Source organism: Drosophila persimilis, unplaced genomic scaffold (assembly GCF_003286085.1).
Source record: "Drosophila persimilis strain 14011-0111.01,24,50 unplaced genomic scaffold, DperRS2 tig00000829-arrow-arrow-pilon, whole genome shotgun sequence".
Taxonomy (NCBI): domain Eukaryota; kingdom Metazoa; phylum Arthropoda; class Insecta; order Diptera; family Drosophilidae; genus Drosophila; species Drosophila persimilis.
The window spans coordinates 254,311-277,622 of NW_020825359.1; the positions used below are offsets into that span (position 1 = coordinate 254,311).

The 23,312-nt window shown below is 58.5% G+C and overlaps 6 protein-coding genes across 6 annotated transcripts; 3 read left to right on the plus strand and 3 right to left on the minus strand.

Annotated features, from left to right (window-relative positions):
* The first annotated feature begins 61 nt into the window (after positions 1 to 61).
* LOC6599919 (probable E3 ubiquitin-protein ligase HERC2) lies at positions 62 to 16,969 on the plus strand. Its single transcript, XM_026993405.1, has 11 exons — positions 62 to 2,425; positions 2,483 to 3,048; positions 3,327 to 3,875; positions 3,949 to 4,928; positions 4,995 to 5,154; positions 5,224 to 7,046; positions 7,121 to 7,494; positions 7,574 to 15,749; positions 15,815 to 16,298; positions 16,373 to 16,549; positions 16,623 to 16,969. The coding sequence occupies exons 1-11, from the start codon at positions 511 to 513 to the stop codon at positions 16,773 to 16,775; spliced, it is 15,357 nt and encodes a 5,118-aa protein (XP_026849206.1). The 5' UTR covers positions 62 to 510; the 3' UTR covers positions 16,776 to 16,969.
* Positions 16,970 to 17,665: 696 nt separating this feature from the next.
* On the minus strand, positions 17,666 to 18,849 carry LOC6599920. The gene is made up of 2 exons (XM_002025012.2): positions 18,717 to 18,849; positions 17,666 to 18,655 (listed from the first exon to the last, which is right to left on the minus strand). The coding sequence occupies exons 1-2, from the start codon at positions 18,771 to 18,773 to the stop codon at positions 17,804 to 17,806; spliced, it is 909 nt and encodes a 302-aa protein (XP_002025048.1). The 5' UTR covers positions 18,774 to 18,849; the 3' UTR covers positions 17,666 to 17,803.
* Positions 18,850 to 18,929: 80 nt separating this feature from the next.
* On the minus strand, positions 18,930 to 19,441 carry LOC6599921 (putative 60S ribosomal protein L33). The gene is made up of 2 exons (XM_002025013.2): positions 19,320 to 19,441; positions 18,930 to 19,255 (listed from the first exon to the last, which is right to left on the minus strand). The coding sequence occupies exons 1-2, from the start codon at positions 19,380 to 19,382 to the stop codon at positions 19,127 to 19,129; spliced, it is 192 nt and encodes a 63-aa protein (XP_002025049.1). The 5' UTR covers positions 19,383 to 19,441; the 3' UTR covers positions 18,930 to 19,126.
* A 561-nt stretch (positions 19,442 to 20,002) lies between these two features.
* LOC6599922 (general odorant-binding protein 19a) lies at positions 20,003 to 20,632 on the plus strand. The gene is made up of 3 exons (XM_002025014.2): positions 20,003 to 20,071; positions 20,125 to 20,292; positions 20,363 to 20,632. Exons 1-3 carry the CDS (start codon positions 20,006 to 20,008, stop codon positions 20,564 to 20,566), a joined length of 438 nt encoding a protein of 145 aa, XP_002025050.1. The 5' UTR covers positions 20,003 to 20,005; the 3' UTR covers positions 20,567 to 20,632.
* Positions 20,633 to 20,894: 262 nt separating this feature from the next.
* On the plus strand, positions 20,895 to 21,682 carry LOC6599923. Its single transcript, XM_002025015.2, has 3 exons — positions 20,895 to 21,084; positions 21,169 to 21,385; positions 21,451 to 21,682. The coding sequence occupies exons 1-3, from the start codon at positions 20,910 to 20,912 to the stop codon at positions 21,533 to 21,535; spliced, it is 477 nt and encodes a 158-aa protein (XP_002025051.1). The 5' UTR covers positions 20,895 to 20,909; the 3' UTR covers positions 21,536 to 21,682.
* Positions 21,683 to 21,755: 73 nt separating this feature from the next.
* On the minus strand, positions 21,756 to 22,348 carry LOC6599924 (general odorant-binding protein 56a). The gene is made up of 2 exons (XM_002025016.2): positions 22,043 to 22,348; positions 21,756 to 21,987 (listed from the first exon to the last, which is right to left on the minus strand). Exons 1-2 carry the CDS (start codon positions 22,343 to 22,345, stop codon positions 21,775 to 21,777), a joined length of 516 nt encoding a protein of 171 aa, XP_002025052.1. The 5' UTR covers positions 22,346 to 22,348; the 3' UTR covers positions 21,756 to 21,774.
* Between the last annotated feature and the right edge of the window lie 964 nt (positions 22,349 to 23,312).

Genomic DNA, 23,312 nt, shown 5'->3' on the forward strand with positions numbered 1-23,312 from the left:
GGTATATGTTATCGATAAATCCACTGACCCCAACTATTAATTGATTAAACGCATTCAAAAACATTTATTTTTGTTGGTGCATTAAATAAACTTGGCTTGTTGTTGTTGAAATAGAAGGCCCGTTTGAGCCACTAAAACGTTGGCGTGCCATACTAGCATAGTTTTAGCCTAGAAACCAAGAGACAAGTGCAAATTGGCGAAAGAAAAACTGCGATTCATTCTCGGGTCAAAATTTCTGACTGCAATTGCGTGCGTGTGTGTGTGTGTGAGTGTTGTCTGTGTGTGAGTGACGACATTGGCAGCGGCAGAGCCAGAGCCTCCTCTCCTCCCACCCCTCCCTCCTTGCATCGTACAAGGAAAAAAGGAAAATGTGCCATGTTGTTGTTGCTGCTGTGACTGCTGGTCTGAAGCCTGTGGGTGTGGGTGTAGCCGAGGAAAACTAGAGGACAACGTGAAGAAGAAGCAGCAACAGCAGCAGCAGAAGACCAAAACGAAAGAAAGATTTGAAAAATGTTTAACCGTCAGGGCAGTGGAACAGGCACCGGACAGGCTCTGGGTACAGGCTTAGGCTCAGGCCCGGGACCATCCCAGAGTCACGGCTCGAGCTCTGGATCTGGTTCTGGTTCAGGCTCTGGTACCACAGCCGCCACCGCCCCCACTCCCTCACCCGATCTCTATCTTCGTCCATTACCCTATCTGGACGCCAAATGGCTGCGCGCCGATCTCATTTCGTCCCTGCGCAACGCCTCCGAGGGAGCAGTCCTGTGGAATCATTTGATCCAGGACTGCGAACTGGTCTCCTCGCCCTCGGCCCCCCTTGTGAATGCCCGCGGCCAGCTATCCTATCTGGGGGACGATGGCAAGCACTACTGCGGTGCTCAGCAGCTTAAGTGCTCCTGCTGCCAGCCAGAGTACTGCGGCCCCCTGTCTGCCTGCAACTGCGACAGCTGCCGGCCTCTGGACTCGGACACGGCCATCAAGAAGCTCACCTCGGCGGCCGCCCAGCAGGCAGCCGCACACGGCAGCCAGGCCACCGATCTGATCCTCAGCAGCTGGCAGTGGAGCCAGCCACCCACCCTGACAGCCAAGCAGGACTGCCAGCGCACACTGATCGCAGAGCTGCAGGAACTGGCACTGCGGGCAGCCGGCAACTGCCTCTCCGCCCAGCACCTACGCCAGCAGCTCTTCATCTACGAGCGCTACTATGTGGCCCTGAAGCGCCATCGGCAGCAGTCCAGCACCTCCAGCGGCACAGCCGGCACCACCATCGCCACAACAACGACGGCAACCACCGTGCCAGGTAGTACAGCTCCTGCTGTTGGCAGCCTGGAGGTACCAATGGTAGATCCAACCAGCCAGGACGTGGAGCAGCCGGATCATGCCGCCCTGGGACTGGCACGCGTGGCCACGCGAGCTGCCCTCAATTTTAGTTTTGCCTTCCTGCGTCGCGCCTGGCGCTCGGGCGAGGATACGGAGATGTGCAGCGAATTGCTAAGCGAGGCCCTAGAGTCCCTGCAGGAGCTGCCCGAGGCGACGCTCTTCGAGTCGGCCGAAGTGTCCCCGCTCTGGATGGAGGTGATGGAGCGCTCCATCAAATTCCTGCGCCTGGTGGCCCTCGGGGATCCCATGGGGGGACGCTGCACGGCGCCGCTGAACGATCGGCATACGGCCCTCTGTCTGCTGTTGGAGCTGGGCGTCCAGAAGGGCACACTGGCCGCCACCCTTGAGTGTGTGGTGCTGCTGCTGGTTCTCTGGGAGAAGGATAAAGCAGGCAACGACAACCGTGACATGCCGAGGAAGACAGGAGCCCCGTTGTTGCGCATTCTGCAGCGCTACCAGAGGATTGGACACACCGCCAAGGCTGGCGGTGTGCCCAATGGCAGCGAGTCCTTGTCCCTGCCGGTGGTGAGCGCCACCGAGACCTTCTTGCGGTTCCTCATGCTGCCCAAGAGCAGTGCGGCGATTGTTGATCTGCGTCGTGCCGCCGTCGTCATCATTTCCCACTTGGATCGCCTTGTCCAGCCGCTGATGCCGCGATGTCTCGTCCGCGGACACTATCCCATCCACTCTAGCGCCAGTGCCAGTGCCAGCAGCAGCTGCAGCTCATCCTCGCCCCAACAGCGGGTCTATGCTCTGGGCTGGCCCAGCCTCTCCAAGGAGCAGCACGGATTCAATGCAGAGCCAGCCCTGAGCTGGAGCAGCGATCCCTCCTCGCTACCGCTCCTCAACTGCAAGTTCCAGGTGCAGCAGATCGTCTGCAGCGAGAGCATTGTGCTCATCCTCAGCGGGGAGGGAAAGCTCTACAACTGGCGGATGTTCAAGCCGGAGACAGAGCCGCAGCTCCTGGAGGAGATTGCCCATGAGACGATTGTCAGCATTGCCTCGCACTGCGAGGGCCGCCACTTTATGGCCATTGACATCAATCGTAAGTCCACTTACATTTCCATTTCTTTCTCCTGACCCTCAATCTGTAACCGGACAGGCAATGCATACTCGTGGGGCAACGGCGAGGATCATCGCTTGGGACATGGCGACACCCATGCCCGGGCCGTGCCCACCAAGATCAACTCACTGGATCGATGCGTGAAGGCTGTCTTCTGTGGCTGCTCCTACAGTGCAGCCATTACCTGCAGCGGCAACCTTTACACCTGGGGCCGGGGCACCTATGCCCGCCTGGGGCACGGCAACTCGGACGACCAGCCCCTGCCCACCGTCGTGATGGCCCTCACCGAGCACGAAATCATCGACGTGGCCCTGGGCAGTGGCGATGCCCACTCTCTATGTCTTACCTCCGAGGGCCATGTCTATGCCTGGGGCGATGCCGACTACGGGAAGCTGGGCAATGGCAATCTCAACGGCTCCATGTCCCCTGTACTGGTGGAATCGCTGCCGAAAGTGCAGCGCGTCTTTGCCGGCGCCCAGTTCTCGATGGCCCTCACCACCGATGGGCAGCTCTATAGCTGGGGCAAGGCCAGCTGTCTGGGCCATCAACTGGTGGAGCGGAGTGCGCAGTGGTGCAGTATACCCAGACTGATCAGCGGTTTGCAGGTAAGCAACTAGACTCATTTCCCTTTGATTCTGCAACCCCCAATTCCCCACAATAGAGCTGCAAAATCTAAATAGATCTCAAATTACGGTTTTTTTTGTTTCGATTTTATCGAAAATCGATTGTTATTTTGGGCAGATGCTATCGACTGTATCGATAAAACACAATAGAGGGGCTCTGGCCTTTGCTTTATTTATGTAGTAAGGGTACTCTGAAAAGTGCATTTATTCCACTTATGATGATCCTTCCTGTATCCCTGTCCCGTCTGCCCCATTTCTAGCATAAACGAATTGTCGATGTGGCTGTGGGCGTGGCCCATTGTTTGGCCCTCTCCAGCTGTGGAGAGGTATTCGGCTGGGGACGCAACGACAGCCAGCAGATCTGTCCCTCCTCCGTTTCCAGTGAGCCCCTGCTGCGCGTCCCCATACTGGTGGCCCTGCCCACTCTGCCGGCCAGCGGGGTGGCCTGCACCGCCTCTCAGAGCTTGATCTGGACACAAAGCTCCCGTCAGGGTGTACCGCTGCGCTGCCCCTTTGTGATTGATCCCGGTGAGCCAACATTCCGGCTGCTCGACCAGCTCTTGAGCATGTGCAGCAGCCAGGACAACCGGCAGACGCCCAACCAAGAGTCGGAATGCATAGCCGTGGCATGTCTCAATCTCGTGCGGCTGCAGCTGCTCGCGCTGATCATTAATGGCGTGGAGCCACGGCAGGTGGGCTTGGCCAGTGGCGGCCGGCTGCTGGGCAGCCTCAAGAGCCGCATCTTGAGCCTGGCGGGTGGCAGTCAAGTGCTACGCACCATCCAAGTGGCCGCCCAACAGGCCCTACAGGTGAGTAATCCCCCTTGACTGAATCGCACTGAATCCGTAATCCGTAATAATCCGTACTGTGTACGTTTTGTAGGACGGCTGGAGTGTCCTACTGCCAACGGCAGCGGAGCGGGCCCAGACTTTGACCTCGCTGCTGCCCTCGGAGCCGGGACAGGCCTCCTCTTCGGGCCACCGTTTCATGACAGATCTGCTGGTTAGCTCCCTGATGGCCGAGGGCGGTCTGGAGTCGGCCCTGCAGCATGCCATACGTCTGGAGAGCAGCTCTTGTGCGGCTGAATGTGTGGACGGGGTCAATCTGCCGCTAATGCAGCTGATCACCCGACTTCTGGGCAACAATGCGGCCCTCACCCAGACGCGTTTCACGCCCACCTTGGGCAAGCAGCAGCAGCGTCTGCTGCATCAGCAGCAGCAGCAGCAGGAGAAGGAGGAGGATCAGGAGCATCGGCATCATAGCCAGGAGCCCAGCACAAGTCCCAGTCTGAGTCTGTTGCATCGCTTTCAGCGCCTGCTGCTAGCCCATATCCATCAGGCCGATGCCGAGGAGGATACCACGGGCGCTGAAGCTCTGCTTGACCAGTATCTGCACACTCTGATCCCCGCCTGCGTGGCCACGCTGCAGCAAGCGCACGAGCTGGCGCTGCAGTGCCGCGATCCAGGCGATCATCTGCCCTCGAGCAGCCAACAGGCGCGCCACTTGACGCGCATTCTCCAGGCCGACATCTCGGACGCCCTGCTGCACGAGCTGCTGGTGGGTCTGGTGCTGCTCAAGCGGGACCGACCCCAGTGTCTGGGCAGCCTGCGCTGGTCGCGGCTCTTCCTGCCCCTGCTGCGCATCCTGGACAGACTGAATCGAGCCCTCGTCGAGGGAGAGTTGCGCGATGGCGACGACATGGGCTGGCCCGGCATCATCTGCCGTGGTGGACCCAAAGGCGGACCACCGCCCGCCGATCCGGAGACGCACTATGTGCGACGGGCCGATATGGAGAATCAACTGCTCGATGGGAGTCGCTGCATCATCCTGGCGGGCTATGTCTGTGATCTGAGCAGCTACAAGTGAGTATTTCCCTTGCGCTGCCTTTGAGAGGGTCAGTTTCCTTCAAGTTCCGCTTTGTATGGCAGCTGCGAGTCGGAGACGCTGAAAGGCCTTTTGGATGCGGGTCTGGGCAAAGATCTCACGGCAGAGATGAGCAGCCAGCAGGCGCATAGGAGTGCCATGGAGCACATACTGCAGCACCACAAGCTGGGCAAATACATGGCCCAGGCCACCACCGAAGAAAAGGTAAGAGACATTGCAGCATCCACCGTCCAGCGATCAGCAAATGTAGCTCTCTCTCCCGTCCCTTTTTAGGCCGCATTGCCCAGTCCCACACGACTCACGCACTTCAGTTCGGAGTGCACGCTAGCCCACTTGCTGGGTATTGTGGCCAATCTGATGTGCAGCGGTCCCATGCTGCAGCCGGCGGAACTGCAGTGCCGGCAGCTGGACAAGAGCACCCTCCTCAGTGGTGGGCTGCAGCTCTTCCAGCCCAGCAATCCCTTTGACGAGGAAAAGGGCGAGGCGCGCAGCAGTCTGCCCAATAGTTGCCACAGCACCGCCGGCAATACGCCCACAGAGCAGCCACCGGCGGCCCTGCAGCCGTTACCCCTCCAGCCGCTGACCCTCCAGCCGTTGCAACCAGCCAGATCGAAGCTCCAGCAGCGAGCCGATAGCTTCATCAGTGGCCTGGCCGAGGCACGGCTAAGCGAGCCACCGGTGGCCGCCTGGCTAGCGCTCACCGAGCGCTACTGCAAGGCCCACAATCTGATGTGGCACCAGGAGTTTGCCACCGAGCATCCCGTCCAGGAGCTGGAGCGTCTGCTAAGCGCCGTTCTCATCCGGCATCAGTATCTGGGGGGACTGGTGGTGATTGCCCTCGAGGATTGCGCATCAGCACCGGATGGCGGGGAGGCGTCGCGGGAGATGGCACCGCCCAAGCAGCTGGGGGAGATCATCCAGCTGGTGCATCAGGCCAAGTGGTCGGTGGTGCGGACGCGGCAGCAGCAGAACCGCAGCTACAAGGAGGTGTGTGCCCCCATCCTGGAGCGTCTGCGGTTTCTTCTGTACGAAGTGCGGCCGGCCATAAGTCCGCAGCAGAGGGGACTGCGCCGACTACAGATTCTCCAAAGGCTGCCACGATTCCGTTTGCTGGTGCGACGCCTGCTGCAGGAGCTGCGCTCGTCCCGGAAGCCGGCCAAGCCGGAGGATTTGTTGAATGCCACCATCCAGCAGCAGCAGGAAAAGAAGCCGCCACCGCCGCCGCCAAAGCAGGAGGAGGATGAGGAGGAGGAGAGCGAGAGCCTGCTGCGACGCCTCAACGAGCGGAAGATCCATGGCGAGGGCGAGCTGGACGGCGTGCTGATGCAGGACATTGTGGACTTTGCCCTCCAGGACAGCTGCGACGTGGAGACGGCCCGCCGGGCCATGTACTGCCAGATGCAGCGCTTCCAGCTGCGTCTCGCTGGCCTCCAGCTGGTCCAGCAGCTGCTCGAGCTGCACGGCCTCCTGGATGCGGCCCAATACAGTCTCCTGAATGGGTTCCTCGGCCTCCACCTGAAGCCGTCCTCATCTGCAGGATCATCGGCATCGGGCAGCTCCCTGCATGTCTTGGGGCAGCTGAATATGGTCAGTGCCTATCAGAAGGCCAGACTGTTGCTCTCCCAGGCCCGCGTCCTCGACTGGGCCGTGCGTGAACTGCGGCGTCTGGTCAACCAGGAGCAGCAGGGCTCCGCCCGCGGCAAGGACAGCTCCAACCTGAGTACCTATGTGCTGCTCAAGCGCCTGCCGCGTGCCCGTTTCCTGCTGAGCGTCTTCGGTCTGCTGGCCAAAGAGCTGGGCCCCAACGAGCTGGGGCTGCTCATCAACTCTGGCCTCCTGGGCACTGTGCTCGGTCTACTGGCGCAGACGGGCGGCGAGGGCATAGCCGGGGGACAGCCGAACACCGAGCTAAGCGTCCTCTACGAGGACAGTGTGATGAAGCAAAAGTCGAGCAAGGCGCAGCTGAGTGGCCCCGATCTGGCCAAGCTGATGAAGATTGGCACACGGATTGTCCGCGGCTCGGACTGGAAGTGGGGCGACCAGGATGGCAATCCGCCAGGCGAGGGTCGCATCATCAGTGAAGTGGGCGAGGATGGGTAAGCGGCGGCCACAGGCAGCAGGAATATCTTATGCATTCATGTCATATATCATTTCCGTTCCTCGTCTTTAGATGGGTGCGCGTTGAATGGTACACGGGTGCCACCAACTCCTATCGCATGGGCAAGGAGGGCCAATACGATCTGCAGCTGGCCGACAGCGCCCTGAACGTGGCCTCACCGACAGAGCCAGAGCGCGAGGAGCTGGCCGGCACAGAGGCCTCGCCCAGCAGCGAATCCCATCCATCGAAACTGTTGCGGCACTGTGCGGCCAAGCTGCTGCAGATACTGGCCGTCGGGAGCGGCCTGCATGGCGCCCACTTGGACAGGCATGCGCTGCGGGGCGTCACATGCATGTTCCGGGCGATAATCGATCCGAAGCCAGCCATGGAGAACGTGGCCAGCTCTCTGGGCTGGCTCAATCTGGGATTTATACGAGCCATAGCGGGTGAGTGCTGCCCCAGGGAGTCCTGCCAGGGATCTAGCAGCCAGAGATCATTTCTCCCCCCTCTTTTCGCTTTGTCCAGGTGACTGCCCGCGTCTCTGTCTAGAGCTGAGCACACCCGGTTGGCTGGCGCACTATCTGGAGCTCTTGGAGCAGCCGGCGGGCAGCGAAGCGGGCGTCTACAGGCAGCTCCACTGTCTGCGATTGCTGCAGTGCATTCTGGCTCAGTGGACAACGGAGGAGGAGCCGCGCATGGGTAGTCTAGTGCGCCAGCTATTTGCCACTCTCGGCAGGATTGCCCTGCACTGTCCCGGGGATGTCACGCTCCAGCCGACGGCCGAGGGAAAGGCCCGCGTCCTGCTAACCGCCTCCCACTCGGGCAGTGTGGCCGAGGAGCTTGTCTCGCTGCTGCGTCGCCTGCACACGCTGCCCCACTGGAATGCGGTGATCAATTCGTTTCTGGCCCAGAAACTGTGCGTGGCCGCCGAGCTGCTGGGCGAACAGCAATCCTCCAGTCCCCTGGATAGCGAACAGATCTTCGTCCTCGGCGTGCTCAGTGCCATGGGCGGCTGCGATCTGCGTCCCCGCGTGGGACTGCACTGCTTCAACGAGGGCAGCCACATGATCATTGCCAGCTTCACGCATAAAGGGAGATGCCTGCTGGCAGCCTCCTCGCAGGGAGTCGCCCAGGGAGGATCTGCCACTGCCGCGGCCGCTGCCACTGCCACTGCCACAGCCACAGCCACAGCGGGATTCGTGAAGGTGCCGCTACTCTCTGTGATGCCACATCTGGACCACAGTGTGTTCAGTCTTAGCCGCCTGCCCATGAACGAGATGTTGCTGAATGCCTGGACTGTGCTCCTCTACGGCCCTGCGACGGAGGCGCGCGAGTATCCCCCCTCATTCAATGCCTCGGCGGAGGGACGCCTGGATCTGGGCCATCTGAGGGCACAGCAGCTGCATCTGGCCGTGCTGCACACGAATAGCGTTCTGTATCGCCACCAGGCGGCTCTGCGACGTATCCTCAAGCAGCGGGCACCGGGCATCTACGCGGATGATGTGGAAACCGACACAGACATAGACCGAGACCGAGACCGCGACAGAGACAGGGAGAGGGAGGCAGAAGAAGGGAACGAACGGGAGCAGCAGGATCATACCGAACCGGAGGAGCACTCAGAGCAGGAGCAGGAGCAACAACAGCAGCAACAGTCAGCAGGAGAGATAGGCAGTGGGAGAGGCGGCCAGGAGGCGCAGCTTTTGATCCAATGCATCCTGTTAAGAGCCACCCAGGCCTCGCCCGTGAGGGCCTGCTACACCTACACGGATCTCTCGACGGCTGCCCTCAACTGTGTCCAGTCCCTGGCCAGTCAGGCGCATCTCGAGCTCAGCGAAAGTGAGGCCGAGGGCTCTGTACCCTCGCCGGCCATGGCCACACCGCCACAGCCCACAATGGTGCACGGAGTGCCGGTCTACAACGTGTTCAAGGCAGCCACAGCCACAGCAACGATAGCAAAAGAGGTAGCCACCAAATGGCCCTCCCAAGTGGCGGCCACCGATGCGGAGCTAATCAACCAAATCATGGACATGGGCTTCCCCAAGCGAACGGTGGAGCTGGCCCTCAAGCAGCTGTCGCTGCAGGCAGAGATTATGCCCACGCCCGAGCAGATTGTCCAGTGGATACTCGAGCATCCGGATGTGTGTGCCAATACCATCGAGGAAGATCCCCTGCCCCAGGGCAGTGGCACTCACGATCCCGAAGCAGACTCGGACAATGAGTCGCCCAGCAGTCTGTCCAGCAGCTCCTCCGCCAACACCTCGGCCTCCTCGGACACCGTTGAGGGCCAGCCAGGAGCAGCAGCAGGGACAGGGGCAAGAGCCAGTGGTGCCGCTGCATCCGCCGTCGTCGCCGTCGCATCACCGCCGCCCGTGAGGTTCGAGGCACGCAAGGATTTCCAGACGGCCGATCATTATGCGCTATATGTGCGCGGCCTGGTGCGTCCGGGGATGACGGTGCGCTGCTGCCGGGACTTTGAGGAGATCAAACAGGGCGACATGGGCACCGTGCTGATCGTGGACACCGAGGGTCTGCACGACCTCAACGTACAGGTTGACTGGCGCAATCACGGCAGCACCTATTGGGTCTGCTTTGTTCACATCGAGCTGGTGGAGCCACCGCTTGGCTCTGGGCCACGCGACCCGATGTCCGCCCACCTCCTGCAGCCGCGTCCGCCGCCCATTGTGGTTGGTGCCCGGGTCCGGCCACGCTGCTCCGCCCGCTATGGGGTCTTCAACCAGATGCGGCTGGGCCGCACACAGCGTACGGCCGGCGTGGTCACAGCGGTGCGGGGCAAGCAGCTGACAGTGGACTTTCCCGACCAACCCGGCTGGCAGGGGCACATCAACGACGTGGAAATGGTGGCCCTGCCCCCAACACCAGCCCCAATTGCCGCCGATCTGCAGTGTCAGCCGGCGCCCAGCGATCTCATCGAGGACTGGTCCCGCTGCATTCGCTCGCTGACGGTCAGCTCCAATGAGGCGGCGGCCAAGCATCTGCTGGATGGGATCGGCCAGACGTGGCAGAGCTGCTCGAGTGGGCCGTGTCGGCATTGGATACGCCTGGAGCTGCACGATCGGATTTTGGTGCACAGTCTGGCACTGACGGTGAGCCCCGAGGACCACTCGCACATGCCCTCGCTGCTGGAGATCCGTGTGGGTGAGTGCATCGACAGCCTGAAGGAGTTCACATGGATACCAGTGCCGGCGGGGGCCAGTCGGGTGCTGCTCATGCAGCAGGTGCCCACGTACTATCCCTGGATCGAGATTGTGGTGAAGCAGTGCCAGAACAACGGCATCCAGTGCAAGGTCCATGGCCTGCAGTTCGTGGGACGACGCCAGAAGCCAGACCTGCAGCACATCCTGGCCAATGCGCAGTTCCTGGCCTGCGAATACAATGGAATGGGGATGGCAGGAGGCCCAGAATCAGGCCCAGTATCCCTTTACGGAGACCACGGGATGGCGGGTGCTCTAGACCAGGATCTGCCCTGCACTGTGATGGTGTGGGGTCTCAACGACAAGGAACAGCTGGGCGGACTCAAGGGCTCCAAAGTGAAGGTGCCCACATTCTCGCAGACCATCAGCCGCCTGCGTCCCATCCACATAGCCGGCGGCTCCAAGAGCCTCTTCATCGTGGGACAGAACGGAAAGGTATACGCCTGCGGCGAGGGCACCAACGGACGCCTGGGACTCGGTGTGACCCACAATGTGCCGCTGCCGCACCAGCTGCCGGTGCTCCATCAGTATGTCGTCAAGAAGGTGGCCGTCCACTCGGGCGGCAAGCATGCCCTCGCCTTGACGCTGGACGGCAAGGTGTTCTCGTGGGGCGAGGGCGAGGACGGGAAGCTGGGCCATGGCAACAGGACCACGCTGGACAAGCCCCGGCTGGTGGAGACGCTGCGCTCAAAGAAGATCCGTGATGTGGCCTGCGGCTCATCCCATTCGGCGGCCATCTCCAGCCAGGGAGAGCTCTACACGTGGGGCCTGGGCGAGTACGGACGCCTGGGACATGGCGACAATGCCACACAGCTTAAGCCCAAGCTGGTAGCCGCTTTGGCCGGACGACGAGTGATTCAGGTGGCCTGCGGCAGCCGGGATGCCCAGACCCTGGCCCTCACCGAGGACGGGTCCGTCTTCTCCTGGGGCGACGGCGATTTTGGCAAGCTGGGACGCGGCGGCAGCGAGGGATCCGACACACCGCACGAGATCGAACGACTCTCTGGCATCGGTGTCATTCAGATCGAGTGCGGAGCGCAATTCTCGTTGGCTTTGACCCGCGCCGGGGAGGTCTGGACCTGGGGCAAGGGCGACTACTATCGCCTGGGCCATGGCGGGGATCAGCATGTGAGGAAGCCCCAGCCCATTGGCGGCCTGCGCGGACGGCGAGTCATCCATGTGGCCGTCGGGGCCCTGCATTGCCTGGCCGTAACGGATGCCGGACAGGTGTACGCCTGGGGGGACAACGATCATGGCCAGCAGGGCAGCGGCAATACGTTCGTCAACAAGAAGCCCGCTCTGGTGATTGGCCTGGATGCGGTCTTCGTGAATCGCGTGGCCTGCGGCAGCTCCCATTCGATTGCCTGGGGCCTGCCCAATGCCACCCTCGAGGAGGAGAAGCGCGGCCCCGTGCCGTTCGGCAGCCCTCGCGACCCGCTCGGAGGCAGCAGCCTGGGGATCTACGAGGCGGAGGCCGCCGCCGCTGCCGGCGCCCTCAAGCAGGACTCGAAGCCGCCCAGCTTGACCAGCCTGAGCGAGAGCCTGGCCCTGGAGACGCCAGCCGCTAGACAGGCGGCCCTCGGTCACGTTTTGCGCGCCATGAGCATCCTGCAGGCGAGGCAGCTCATTGTGGCGGCCCTAACCAGCCACAGCAAGGTGAACTACAAGGAGCGCGGAGCGGCAGCTGGGCCCGGAGCAGCAGCTGGAGCGGGAGCGGGAGCAGCAGGAGCAGCGGGAGAGGAGGATCAGCTGATGGGTGCCGGTGCCATGGGAGCGGTTCCATTTCCACCCGCCGAACCGATAGCCCAGGGCGGAGGCGAGGCCCCCGCAGATGCCACCGACGCCGCCCTACAGATGGAGCACAGTCCCGATGCCCAAATAGAAGCCATCGCAGTGGCAGCAGGAGGAGCAGGAGCAGGGGCAGGATCTACCCTTCCGCCACTCACCGCCGGACCGTTGAGCGCCTTCCAGAGCCTCACCGGATCCCTGTCGATGTCTGGGTCCCTCTCGAGCAGCGCGCTGCCGCCGCAGCACAAGCACTCGAGGATGTCGGCGAGTGCTATGTCCGTGATGGCCGCCACCATGACCCAGCAGGAAGAGATGCTGGCCCAAATCAGCCACACGCATGGCCTCGACGACTTTGGCGGCCTGCTAGGCGAGCCGGAGGCCAAGAGCCTGGTGGAGCTGCTCAAGCTGGCCGTGTGCGGCCGCTGCGGACCCCCGAGCACTGCCCAGACGATAGCGGAGACCCTCATCTCGCTGGGATCGGGCAATGCGGCGATTAGCTCGATGCTGCTGGAGACATGCATCACGGAGCTGGAGGATCTGTGCACGTCGCGCCACTGCCTCGGCAAGGTGCCGAAGCCGGTGATGCAGGAGAGCAGCCATCCGTATGTGGACAATGTGAATGTGACGGGGGCCGTCCGCATACCCGGGGCGGAGATGCTGCGCCTCGAATTCGACAGCCAGTGCAGCACGGAGAAGCGCAACGATCCGCTGGTGATCACCGATGCAGCCGGCCGAGTCCTTGCCATGCGTTCGGGCCGAGAGTTCGCCCACTGGGCCCCCGAAATACGAGTGCCCGGCGACGAGCTTCGCTGGAAATTCACCTCGGACAGCTCCGTGAACGGCTGGGGCTGGCGGTTCTGGGTGCACGCCATTATGCCCGCGGCGACGCTCGGGGAGAGCGGCTCCGATCGTGCTGTCCTGTCGCAGCCATCGATGGCGTTGGTTATGGCACTGCTGGACTCCCGCCTGGCACCCAGCCAGCAGGGGGTGCTCATCCGCCTGGCCTCGGCGCTGGCCGCCTGCTCGCAGCTGGGCGCCCTGACCACCGCACAGAGGATCTGGTCGCTGAAGAAACTGCACGCAGTGCTGCTGCTCGACCAGGCGCCCAAGCCGCAGGAACCCACGCTGGCGGGCATACTGCAGCCGCTCATCCCCGAGCTGTTGCGGCAGTACGAGTACGAGGAGCCGCAGGTCCGTGGCGGCATCCATCTGATGCATTCGGATTACTTCAAGACCCTGGCGGCCCTCGCCTGCGACATGCAGCTGGATGACTCACTGCCGGCTCCTGTAACGACAACGACTACGACAACGACAGCGATATCGACAACAGCAATCACTGGAGCCGCTGCCAATGCAGGAGGAGCCTCCTCTACATCTACATCCACAGCTGCAGGCGCTGGCGCTGGCGCAGGCGGAGGTGGAGCCTCCTCGAGCAGCAGCTCCGTCTCCACGGGGGATGGACACAAGTGGGCATGGTTTAAGCGCTACTGCATTGCTGTCCGTGTGGCCCAGTCGCTGATACGCCGCACAGAGCTGCCGCGTCCCTTCTGCCTGGAGGTGCGCAAGAAGTTTGCCGAGATGCTGCCCAATCCGAATGCCAGCCAGAACACCAGCCAGTCGCAGGCTCTCTCACACTCCCCGTTGGGCTCCATGCTCAACTCGACCACGTCGCTCTCCTCGAGCACGGCCAGCAATGTGACACCGCCGCCGCCGCCCCTTCTGGCAGAGCACCAGGAGCTGGCTGGCTGGCACCACTGCCTGCCTTCCCAGCATCAGCAACAGCAACAGCACCACTCGGAGGCCTCCTCCCTTGTGCTGCTCCACGAGGATCACACGCTGTTCCAAGCCCCCCACGATGCCCAGCTGCTGCAGTGGCTCAATAGGCGGCCCGACGACTGGGCCCTCAGCTGGGGCGGTGCCAGCACCATCTACGGATGGGGCCACAACCATCGCGGGCAGCTCGGGGGCCTAGAGGGGAGCCGCATCAAGACACCGACCCCCTGCGAGGCGCTCAGCCTGCTCCGGCCCGTGCAGCTGGCCGGCGGAGAGCAGTCCCTGTTCGCCGTCACCCCGGACGGGAAGCTCTTCGCCACCGGCTACGGCTCCGGGGGAAGGCTGGGCGTGGGCGGTGCCGACAGCTGGGCCATCCCCACGCTGCTGGGCTCCCTGCAGCATGTGTTCGTCAAGAAGGTTGCCGTCAACTCTGGGGGCAAGCACTGCCTGGCCCTCACCACCGAGGGCGAGGTGTACGCCTGGGGCGAAGGCGAGGACGGGAAGCTCGGGCACGGCAACCGGATGAGCTACGACCGGCCGAAGCTTGTGGAGCACTTGAACGGCATGAATGTGGCGGACATTGCCTGCGGCAGCGCCCATTCGGCGGCCATCACCGCCAGCGGACACGTCCTGACGTGGGGCAAGGGCCGGTACGGACGCCTGGGACACGGCGACTCTGAGGATCAGCTGAGGCCGCAGCTGGTGGAAGCGCTGCTCGGCTATCGGGCCATTGACATTGCCTGTGGATCGGGGGACGCCCAGACGCTGTGCATCACCGACGACGACAATGTGTGGAGCTGGGGCGACGGCGACTACGGGAAGCTGGGACGCGGCGGCAGCGATGGCTGCAAGCTGCCCTACAAGATCGAAAGCCTGGCCGGCCTGGGCGTCATCAAGGTGGAGTGCGGATCCCAGTTTTCGGTGGCCCTCACCAAATCGGGAGCCGTCTACACGTGGGGCAAGGGCGACTTCCATCGGCTGGGCCATGGCTCCGTGGACCATGTGCGGCGCCCCAAGAAGGTGGCCGCCCTACAGGGTAAGAAGATCATCTCGATAGCCACCGGTTCGCTGCACTGTGTCGCCTGCAGCGATTCGGGCGAGGTCTACACCTGGGGCGACAACGACGAGGGACAGCTGGGCGATGGCACTGTCACCGCCATCCAGCGACCGCGTCTGGTGGCCGCCCTCCAGGGCAAGCACATTGTGAAGGTTACCTGCGGATCGGCCCACACTCTGGCCCTGTCCACGTCCCAGCTGAGCGAGCGGCTGCGTCCGCTGCCCAATCCCCCGCTGGAATACGATCTGGTCCGCGATCTGGCCCCCGAGGCACTCCACGCCCGCCTCATTCTGCTGCACCACTTCTCGGAGCTGCTGTGCCCCTGCCTGGCCATGCTGCCCATTGCCGGAGATCTCAGCCTGGGAGCCCTCAAGGACGTGCTCGTGTACAACATCAAGGAGGCGGCCTTCCGCAAGGTCATCCAAACGACGATGGTGCGGGACAAACAGCACGGCCCCGTCATCGAGCTGAACCGCATCCAGGTGAAGCGATCGCGCAGCCGCTGCAACGGCCTCGCCGGCGTCGACGGCATGAAGAGCGTCTTCGGGCAGATGGTCCAGAAGTTGCCGCTGCTCACCCAGGAGGCGCTCGCCCTGCCCCATCGCGTGTGGAAGGTCAAGTTTGTGGGCGAGAGCGTCGACGACTGTGGCGGTGGATACAGCGAATCCATCGCGGAAATGTGCGACGAGCTGCAGAACGGCAGCGTACCGCTCCTGATCAATACTCCCAATGGCAGGGGCGAGGCGGGGGCCAATCGGGACTGTTTTCTCCTGGATCCCACTCTCGGCTCTGTGCTGCAGATGAACATGTTCCGCTTCCTGGGCGTCCTCATGGGCATTGCCGTGCGCACGGGTTCCCCGCTGAGCATCAAGTGAGTTAAAGCCACATTCCATTGGTCAATGCAAAATACCAATCCTTATCCTTATCCCATTCTAGTCTGGCGGAACCCGTTTGGCGACAGCTAACGGGCGAGGTGCTGCGTCCCCCGGACCTCACCGAAGTGGACCGTGACTATGTGGCCGGTCTGCTGTGCATACGGAACATGGACGATGATGCCAAGCTGTTCAACACCTTGGAGCTGCCCTTCTCCACATCGTCGGCCCGGGGCCATGAGGTGCCGCTCTCCACCAGATACACGCACATCTCGCCACGGAATCGGGCAGAGTATGTCCGACTGGCGCTCAGCTTTCGACTGCACGAGTTCGATGAGCAGGTCAAGGCGGTGCGGGATGGCATGTCCAAGGTGATACCAGTGCCCTTGCTGTCGCTCTTCTCCGCCGCCGAGCTTCAGGCCATGGTCTGCGGCTCACCGGACATACCGCTCGGTCTGCTCAAGTCGGTGGCCACCTACAAGGGCTTTGATCCCGGCTCTGCATTGGTCTCCTGGTTCTGGGAGGTCATGGAAGAGTTTACCAATCAGGTGCGTCTGAAATGGTTGCCCTTTTTGGGTTGGCTTGGGTTTCAAATAATCGTATGTTCAATATATATTTTCAGGAACGCTCGCTGTTCCTGCGCTTTGTGTGGGGACGGACGCGACTGCCACGCACCATAGCCGATTTCCGCGGCCGGGACTTTGTGCTGCAAGTGCTCGAAAAGAATCCGCCCGATCATTTCCTGCCCGAGAGCTATACCTGCTTCTTTTTGCTGAAGATGCCGCGTTACTCCTGCAAGGTATTTTCATATACGACTCCCTGCTGGCAAGTGTTATTTAATCCATGCCTATCCTATCCCATCCTATCGCTAGGCCGTGCTACTGGAGAAGCTCAAGTATGCCATACACTTTTGCAAGAGCATCGACACGGACGAGTATGCGCGCGTGGCCATGGGCGAACCCACCGAGGCGACTGGCAGCGAGGATAACAGCGACCTGGAGTCGGTTGCCAGCCACGACGGCTAATGGACACGTCACAACAGCCACAATAGAGAATCGAAACTCACAGAGCAGAAGACCTTAGGTCCATTCCGTAGATGGATCCACTCCAATCCACTCCCACTCATTCCTTGGATATTAGGATGCAGAACTAAAAAAAAAACCACACACGAAGCCTTCAAAAGATACACACATACACAACGCATAACACATACACATAAATACACATATAGTATACATATAATATATATATATATATTTTAAATTAGCACATGCCACAGAGCAGGGCAACGATAGACAGCGATGAAAGAGAAAGAGAACGATAGATATGGTGACGGAGACAGAAGCAGAGACAGAGACAGAGACAGAAAAGTGAAGAAAAGAAAAGTTGAAAGAAGTTGAGAGAAGGATCGATTGAGCGTTAATGAAACCAAAAAGCTAAGCGTTAAAGTTATTTCCATAATATAATATATATTACATATACACCCCCTAAACATTATAAATCTAAATATAAATGTTAGTTGAAGCCGCCCCGTCCCCACTATCTCATAATTATACCTACACCTGCACCTGGCTTTATCGTTAGACCACCACCCTACCCCCTCCCGCCCACCATTCCATCCGGATCCGATTAAAGCAGTTGATGGACTACAATGGACACTGCACACCCGTACAAGCCATTGCTAAAGATCCAATTAAAGGTTACAAGAGGTGTTTGAAAGCGACGTAAACGAAAACTCTATTTAAAAAGTAAAAAATAAACTAAAAGCTAACTAAATACAAAAAATATGAACATTTTATCGATTCATTATTGCCAGTGTAAATGTCTATAAGGCTTTAAAGGATTTCATTTGAGAGTACTTAACACGTGCCTGGGCATTGGCCCGACAAAATCCCTTTTCAAAATTCATAAGCTATTCTTATCACTATCCCGCCACACCGTTTTATTACTGTTTTATTTTTATTTGGATTAGCTTGAAATTTGGTTGTGCCCAAGAAAAAGTTGGGCTCTGGGGTCTGGGCTCTGGGGCATGGGCACCACCCAGAATCAAACCTCAAAACACTGAGGCATAGCCATCATTGTAGGAATCATTGTACTGTGCATCTTCTGGTTGGGCCTGTCCTTCGTTCGCCCCAGTAGGAGACTCACAGCAGCGAGGACCGGTGCGTGGCTTCAGTGGCGTATTCAGCCCGCACTCACAGTCCATGGCCTCGTACCCGACCGCGGTCACTTCCTCGTCGTCGTTCTGCGGATGATCTGCCTGATTTGCTCGTCGCTCCTCTTGGTTTCTCTGGGCATTGGCCTGGGACTTGGGAGGGGAAGTGGTGGTGGTGACGGAAGAGTCTCCGCCCATGACGGCATTGAAGACGCCACTGAGCACACGGTAGACGGCACCGTGCACCTGTCTCACTATCTCGCTAGCCGGACGCACATCATCTGCATCCTGGGCATCCTGCTGTTGTTGCCGTTGCATGAAGGACCTGGTGTCGTTTCTGCTGCTCTTCATGTCATAGATCGATTTCCGGTGCGGATTCTCGCAGGGGCATTTGCGGCGAGGCGTCGCGACCCCACCAGGCCCAGGCGGTGATGAGGAGGACGGTGGTGGTGGTTCGGCCTTGCACTCGTCGCTATGGTCCTGCCGTGCCTTAGCCGCCGAACGGCGCTGCTGCTCCCGATCATACTCGGACATGGCGCGCTCGGACCGCTCCCGGCACGAACCGCACGAGGGATCGGTCTCGTAGAAGCCCGTGTCGGAGTCGTGCCCTTCCGGTGGCGATTTCTCGTCGCAGCTGCAGCTGCCATCCGCCAGCATGCCACTGCCATCCGCTGGCTTCTTGCCCGATCCCCGGCGCATGCGGTATACGATATAGAGGAGGGCCATGGTCGCATACGTGACCTTGGCCACCTGGAGGGAAGGGCATGGGATGGGCACTATCTAAGAATGCGAACGGGATCAAGATACTTACATTGGCACGGCCATTCATCGTGCTGGCATTGAAGTGCTTCTTGAAGCCCTCGGACATCGTGCGGATTACCTCGGGGAAAGATCTCTGGGAGCTACGTCTGATCTGATCTGGGTGGGGCCCTAGTCGAAACTGTATATATGATATATAATATATTGAGAGCGACACGAGGGAACGAGCAAGGCCTACTGCAATCAAAAAGAAATTGGTGTTGAAATGAGAACCAGATGGCAACGGGAATTTATTAAATCAGAAAAGTTAACGCAATTTGGCAACAGGATACAGAGGCCAATGGTCTGGATCTGGCCATACATAGCCATCAGAGATTACGAATCAAAGAGACGGCAACATCTGACCAACTCAAGCCCACTGCCCCCAGTCCTCCTTTGTCTCCTTCGCCTCCTCCATGATTTTTAGTGACGCAGCAAGAGCTTCTGGCACTCCTTGCAGTAGAGCTTGGTCTCGCGCCGCTGGACCCAGGCCTGTCGTATCTTCAGCGCCACATAGGCGATACCCAGACCGGCCAGCGTGACCTTCGAAACCTGAGAAAAGGAGACTGACAGTGAGCTCTTCGAGTGGATACCATTTGGATGGCAGATCACATACATTGGCACGCCCGCGCAGGGTGCGGCTGTTGAAGTTATCCGCGAAGCTGAACTGGTCGGACATCTTTGAGTTCTTAGAGCTGCTCGAACTTATTCGGGATGATTTTGAAAGAATTTGTGCTTGTTTGTGTTCTGCTTTTTTGATTCGAATCAATGCAAAGTCAGGCAAAGCCTGCCCGAGACCCAGCCCCTGCCAACAAATATACATACATATGTAGATGTTGCCATTGATTTTCCATTTGCATGAGCAGTTATCGTAGTATTTATTCAAAGATGATGTTGTAGTCCTATTACGAGTATTCTCCAATTGCATGATCAAAATACAGTCCGAGATTTATTTGAATGGGAGTGCCATCCGCGGGGCTGTTGCCGTGCGTGTGGCAGCCGACCGTTCAATTAATGCAGCAAGATTATATGGATTACAGCCCCACCAGTAGCCAACCAACAAAGATCAGGAAGTAATCGGTTTACACTGTGCCCCGTAATTTGCACACCCTCTTGCATACTTGCTGGAGCCCTCTGGCACCAAGCCCACCCCCATATGGACCCATAGACTATCATCATTTGCATGTCATTTCATCTTCGGGGGGCCTACAGGGGCGTTCATGGCTTGGACTGCAAGTACGAGTATATAAGGAGTGTGGCAGGTCCGGGGCATTTGTTTATTTGTTTGTTGAAAGTTCGAGCATGAAGTTGGATCTTTTGCTGATCATTGTCGCTGTGGGCATCTCACTGCCTGGCTCGGAAGCAGGGGTACGTCCAAGGAACTATTCCATGTTTGCGATCCGTGATTGGTGGTCTTGCAGGTGACGGAGGAGCAGATGTGGTCCGCTGGCAAACTGATGAGGGATGTCTGCCTGCCCAAGTACCCCAAGGTGACCGTAGAGGTGGCCGATGGCATACGGAATGGGCAGATACCCAACAACAAGGACTCCAACTGCTATATCAACTGCGTTCTGGAGATGATGCAGGCCGTGTGTACCCCCATATACTCGTAGATTCCATGCGTTCGATTCCTTAATACCTTCCATTCGTACCGTACAGATCAAGAAGGGAAAGTTCCAGGTGGAGGCCTCTCTGAAGCAGATGGACGTCCTGCTGCCGGACAGCTACAAGCCGGAGTACCGTCAGGGCATCAATACCTGCAAGGACTCCACCGTTGGCCTCAAGAACGCCCCCAACTGTGATCCAGCCCACGCCCTGCTCTCGTGCCTCAAGTCCAACATCAAGGTCTTTGTCTTCCCCTAGTCATCTCCGAATCTCCATAGATGCCCAATGTTTAAGTCCCCGTTTCTGTCTAGGCTATAGGTCTAGGTCTTGGTCCTCTAGTCCCCTAGTTCCATAAATAAATATTAGCCCCAGTCCCAAGAGAATTGTGGTGCATTTGGACGGGTTGCATGATCTGCTTTTGGCCATGTCATGGGAATGGCGGGCATCTACAAGCGACGATCGCGATCTTTGTGCGATTAGGGCAGGTTGTACCGGATGCTCTGGACACGAGCCTAGACTAAGGCCAGTCGAATGGGTATAAAACGCGGGGCACCGATAATCTAGAGTCCATTTTTAGCTGTCAACAAGAGAAGAGGAAATTATGCTGCCTGGAAACTGGATGACAACTCTCGTGCTGGTAATGGCCTGTGCCGGAGGATGGCTGGTGGGTCTGGCCGCAGCCGATGGGGACGAAGAGGAGGCGTCCATGACTTTGGAAGAGGTGGTGGAGCTAATCGAGCCGTTTGGCGAAAACTGTAAGCCCAAGCCAGAGAAAGGTGAGTAGTGAAGCAGGAATCATTCGATTCGATTCGATTCGATTCGAGCCTGAGTTCGATCCCAAAAACCATGCCAACCATCAGAGAACATTGTGGAGATGATCAAGAACAAGCCGGACGCCAAATACGAGACCAAATGCTTCCGCCACTGCATGCTGGAGCAGTTCGAGCTGATGCCCGAGGGCGAGTTGAAGTACAACGAGGACAAGACGCTCGAGATGATGAACATGATGTTCCCCGACAAGGAGGAGCACTCACCGCGCATCATCAAGGGATGCAACGATCAGGCGGGCACAGACAAGTGAGTGTTTCCCCTCCATCTCCACCCTTGTCTCCATCCTCGTCTCTGATTCTTGTTTGGATTAGGTGCGAGGTGGCCCATGACATAGCCATGTGCATGCTGCGCGAGATGCGAGTGAGCGGCTACAAGATACCCGACATCAAGGAGTAGTCCTCCCTCCACCTCCACCTCCACCTCCCGTTCCCGCTCTTTTTCTGTGTTTTTTTTCCTGTTTTTTTTTTGTTCGTTAACTGTTTAATTGGAAACCCAGCTTGATGTGGTCCCTGACTAAAAAATAAATCGCCCAGTCAGAGCCAATACAGAGATCTTGGACTTCATTGGGTGGGGAACAGGAAACAGGAAACAGGAAAGCAGGCGTCAGGTCGGCAGGAGTGTACGAGTGCAGGATCCTACCAGATCAGCTTCACATTGTTGCGCTCCAGCTGGCGACTGATGCACTGATTGAGCTGGTGGGCAGCCTCACAGGGATTCTTGGCCGAGATGGCGCGATTGCAGGTCTGTGCCAGGCTGCAGCTCAAGGCAATGGCCATCTTGTTCTCCTGGGTCACCAGACCGGTCAGCTTCTCCACCTGGGCCAGATTCAGCTTGTTCTTGTCATCCATCTAAGGGAGCAGTTCAACAGGATCATCTCTTTTTTACTCGCCGTCTGCTACTTACAATCTTGGTCTTCTTGAGGACACACTCTATCAGGCATTTCTCCTTCTCGCTGGGATTGGACACCTTCATCAGCGGACGCTGATCCTTGGGAAGTTTTAGCTCCTTTATGCACTCCCTGCGGCCAGAGTCGATCATGTCCTGTACATGCGGCAGCTGCCGTACCATCACAGTCCAAATGGGCTCTGTGCCCCGACTGACTAGGATCTTGGTCAGATCGAAGCCCTGGCCGCGGACGCAGTCCATCTGCAACAACAGCAGCATCAGCAGCAGAGAACCGGTCGTTGCTAGCATCGGTGGCATCATCTTGGGGCTTGTTGGCTTCTGTTGCTCTTTGTCTGTGCCACTGGCCACCAGTTCTTGGCTTATATAGCAACTGCATAACCTTCTTCAGTTCTTGCGACTTATTTTTGATTCATTTTGCTGACCCATCATCGGTGGAAAACAATGATTTTTCCAGTGTCAAGTTCATGGCGATCATGGGGTGCGAGACCCCACACACAAGTCACGCATCACAGACGATCACAGTCAGCACCCGCGCTGGGAACCTCTGGAAAAATACGACTATACGTAGTACGTACTTATAAATAATTATATTGATTCTTCTGTTTGACATCGTCTATAGAAAAAGTACACACATATATGAATGAGAGCTAACGATGGTATAGCCGTTGTGTATTCATACATTCATACACGCTGAAGATCACCCAATATTAATATATAATACTATTCCCATCCCGGCGACAAGCCGTTTCAGGCATTTATCCCATAGAAAATATGAACAAACTATTGCGACAATGGGGGGTCTGGTTATGGGGTTCTCCTAATTTTCGGACATTTTTGAACCCCTCCAGTTTTAGTGGCCTGGGCCACTTATAGTCCTATCAAGAAACCACGGTCATGCTGTGAGAGAAATAATTGAGCAAAGCATCGTGACATTATAGAATCCTTGGACAGTAGTATGGGTTCAAAAAGAGGCTCGTCTCGATTAATAAGTGAAAAAATTGGATCGTGGTGCTTCAAAAGCTGTGTTTATCTACACAGGTGGAGAACCATGGTTATATGAATTTGAGACCGAAGCAAAACAGTGATCGACGGTATGCCTCAAAAGGTTTGCGCGACCATCCATTTCAAGTCATCTGGTCGCCTGTTTGTTGAAAACTGGTCAGCAATAACTGATCATGCTGCAAATTCTCCGATAGAGTAAAGTGAGAGCATCAATTTTGAGGGGTAAGTGGTAAGTGGACCATTTTTTGGTCGAGAGTTGTTGTAG